Source organism: Limulus polyphemus, unplaced genomic scaffold (assembly GCF_000517525.1).
Source record: "Limulus polyphemus unplaced genomic scaffold, Limulus_polyphemus-2.1.2 Scaffold2036, whole genome shotgun sequence".
NCBI classification, from domain to species: domain Eukaryota; kingdom Metazoa; phylum Arthropoda; class Merostomata; order Xiphosura; family Limulidae; genus Limulus; species Limulus polyphemus.
In genome coordinates this window covers 150,845-154,440 of record NW_013667646.1, presented here as the reverse complement: position 1 = coordinate 154,440, position 3,596 = coordinate 150,845, and the positions used below count along the sequence as shown (strand labels likewise).

The 3,596-nt window shown below is 31.8% G+C and overlaps 1 protein-coding gene across 2 annotated transcripts in view; it reads left to right on the top strand.

The window, feature by feature from the left end:
• The window catches only part of LOC106465744 (apoptosis-resistant E3 ubiquitin protein ligase 1-like), an 82,622-nt gene that overhangs the window by 52,418 nt on the left and 26,608 nt on the right, over positions 1 to 3,596 (top strand). For both annotated transcript variants that reach the window (XM_013925980.2, XM_022393670.1), the window contains 2 exons: positions 736 to 947; positions 2,992 to 3,212. In XM_013925980.2, the coding sequence (XP_013781434.2) occupies positions 736 to 947; positions 2,992 to 3,212 (433 nt within the window). The remainder of the gene's footprint in view (positions 1 to 735; positions 948 to 2,991; positions 3,213 to 3,596) is intronic.

The window sequence follows — 3,596 nt, the reverse complement described above, 5'->3', positions numbered from 1 at the left end:
CAGATGAACCCCATATGAAGCAGAACCCAACGAGAAGGAGACCAGTACGGAAGAAGATATGTCCCGTAAAATTAAGAGAGTTTTGTGTTTGTAATTCTGTACATTTTAATTAAGTTATTGTTAATTGTTATTGGTTTAATGTAAGTGGCTATTGTTTGGGATGAACAATACTAAGGAGGGGGCAGTGTTGTGTCAGCGAGGTCACGTGACTAGTATCACGCCACTTCTTTCTCGAACCTTCGTGAATTGTCAGGAGGTTACTAGATTGGGGTAGTCTGGTATATGTAAGATGGTCACAACGTGACAGGACAATGTGTAGGTAATGAGTACTTGAACTGCAGTCAGAGAGTGTGTAAATGAGTATTGTCGAGCACGAGCATGTGAGACGTTCTAGCATTTGTTATAGAGCGACTGTTGAAATTAAGTGTGTCGGTAAAGTTGTATTCGGAAAGAATAAACCAGTTTTATTTAAGAAAGGACTTGTGTCGCTAAAGGTTTGTTGGAATGAATTTACGGAAAATTAACTAACGACTGGATGCGTAACAGTATCATCGAACCAGTGTGTATTCGAAAAATTCACATTTTAAGGTAAATACACGTACTGTACAGTATTGACATTAAACTGTAAAAAATAACAAAATAGAAATATTTAAAATCAACATAGCTTATAATAGTAGGTATTGGTTTAAGTTGATTTTTAATAGTTAATATGTGAAATTTTCTCATTTGATCTAGTTTAACAAAGTTTGGAATCAATAGTCTTCAAGACATCTGTAAAGAAAAGCATCTTTCTGACATACAATTATCCAAGACCCTAGGGGTATCTGACTGGGGGCTGTTGCAGGCAGCAGTATCAAGTCTACCTTCTTCCAATAATGACCTGACCAAAGTGACTGAAACAACGTGGAATTCAGTTATCATTGAAGAAAAAACACCATGGGGCTTTGGTAAAAAAACTTGTTATATTTTGTATAATATTCGGTTGCTACTAAGCCTCTGTTATTTCTGTAAGTAAGAGTATAAAGATGGTTACAGAATAAATTTTAGACATTCTATTGTTTTACATTTTGTATACTGTACATTCTGTTAAATCATTCACTGCATCATTAAGATAGGTTAAATATCATCAAGAAGTAACTTACTTTTGGAAGTTTTAATTTTTTTCTATTACATCTATATTATATTTAGCTAAGTTGGCCATCACTATTGTTAGACAGATAAACAGTAGTATAAATGTAGTTAAGAACTTTGTTTTTAAAAGCTGTTATTATTTTGTGTTGCATCTATATTTAGCTTCATTGGCCATTGCTATTGTTATACTGATAAACAGTAGTACAAATATGATTATGAACTTAATTGTAAAAGGGTGTTTTAACTTTTTATGTTATTGTAATTTCTATCTGAAGATGTTCAAACTTGTGGTATTGTATTTCATTGAGGTCATTTGTATATGAGCCTAGTTTCATTACAAGACTGATGATTTTGTTGTCTAGTTTCATTACTTAGTGACTGATTGTTGATTTTGTTGCTAAGTTTCATTACAAGACTGATGATTTTGTTGTCTAGTTTCATTACTTAGTGACTGATTGTTGATTTTGTTGCTAAGTTTCATTACAAGACTGATGATTTTGTTGTCTAGTTTCATTACTTAGTGACTGATTGTTGATTTTGTTGCTAAGTTTCATTACAAGACTGATGATTTTGTTGTCTAGTTTCATTACTTAGAGACTGATTGTTGATTTTGCTGCCAAGTTTCATTACTTAGTGACTGATTGTTAATTTTGTTGCTGAGTTTTATTACTTAGTGATTGATTGTTGATTTTGTTTCCTAGTTTCATTACATAGTGACTGATTGTTAATTTTATTGCTGAGTTTTATTACTTAGTGACTGATTGTTGATTTTGTTGCCAAGTTTTATTACTTAGTGACTGATTGTTGATTTTGTTGCCAAAAACAATCAGTCACTAAGTAATGAAACAGGCAACAAAATCAAACTCAGCAACAAAATTAACAATCAGTCACTAAGTAATGAAACTTAAACAAAATCAACAATCAGTCACTAAGTAATTAGGAAACAAAATTAACAATCAGTCACTAAGTAATGAAACTAGGAACAATCAGTCACTAAGTAATGAAACGATTTTGTTGCTAAGTTTCATTACAAGACTGATGATTTTGTTGTCTAGTTTCATTACTTAGAGACTGATTGTTGATTTTGCTGCCAAGTTTCATTACTTAGTGACTGATTGTTGATTTTGTTGCCTAGTTCATTACTTAGTGACTGACTGTTGATTTTGTTGCCAAGTTTTATTACTTAGTGACTGACTGTTGATTTTGTTGTCTAGTTTCATTACTTAGTGACTGATTGTTGATTTTGTTGCCTAGTTTCATTACTTAGTGACTGACTCTTGATCTTGTTTGGTAGTCCGTAGAGATTCAGTTTTCTTAAATGTATCTGTTTATTCATATTTTTCTGTCGCTTTGTTGTTGTTCATACATGAAAGCTTTTCATTTAATATATTTTTACTAATTTGCAATTGGTAGACTTTGTGACAGACAGTTATCCAAACCTTGCATGGTTGCTCCTTATGTACCTGGTTTCATTAGTTTTAGAACCAAGTTAACTAAAAGTTAAAACTGCAATATATTTTCGTATTACTTGTTTGTTTTAATAATTATCTTCCTGTGAATGATATAAACTGTGAATCATGTTTATTGATTTGTAACGTGATTTCAAGTGTAACGTCTAGGGTGAAGCACTATCTCTGTGTTATTTTAGGGTTTTGTATTTTAAATAACTTTTGATGTGATGCTAAGTTTGGTAAAAAAAAATATTCCTAAAACCTAAACAAAAATATATATATATTCAACTTCACACAGCAATTCTGTTTTCATGTTCAGATCTCTATTTGTTAAAGAATTCTTCTGAAATAATTGAAGTATTTTTTTTTTTACAACTTGTATATATTTATTTTTATTTTCTTCTAACAGGTGCAATATTTTTTGTCTCTCTCTTTGTGACTGCTCTTACTCTGGTGGGCATGGCAACAACCATGTCCCAAACATTCCTTTTCTTTGATCATTCCACGACTAGAAAGTTGGGCTGCCTGGCTTATGTTACTGGCAAATATCTTGCTCCACAGAACTGTAAAGTTGAATTCTTGTGGTCAGATCCTGAGGTTGTAGGGAGTACTTTAACCTTCACTATCAAGGTAATATTTCACTTACAAACATTAGTTGTTTTTTTTAATAATATTCAAAGGGGGCAACTGCCCAGGGGCCCGGGCAAATGAAACGTGGTTATGCTGTAAAGCCCGCAAAGCATTTTTAGGCTATATCTTCATTTAATGATAAAAACCATAGTTTTGGCTTTTCTTTGCATATAGACGCTTGATACACTAAGAACAACTGAAATAATAATTTGAGTAATAATTAATAAGTATTTGTTAGATTATAGATTTAATAGATATTTGTTGTTACTTTATTAACGTTTTTACGCTTATACTGTGAGGTAAAAACGGCTGCTGCTATTATGATTTTGTCTGGTTTATGAGCTCGTTGCTGCCCCAATTTAGGATCTTCTTTTTAATAAATTA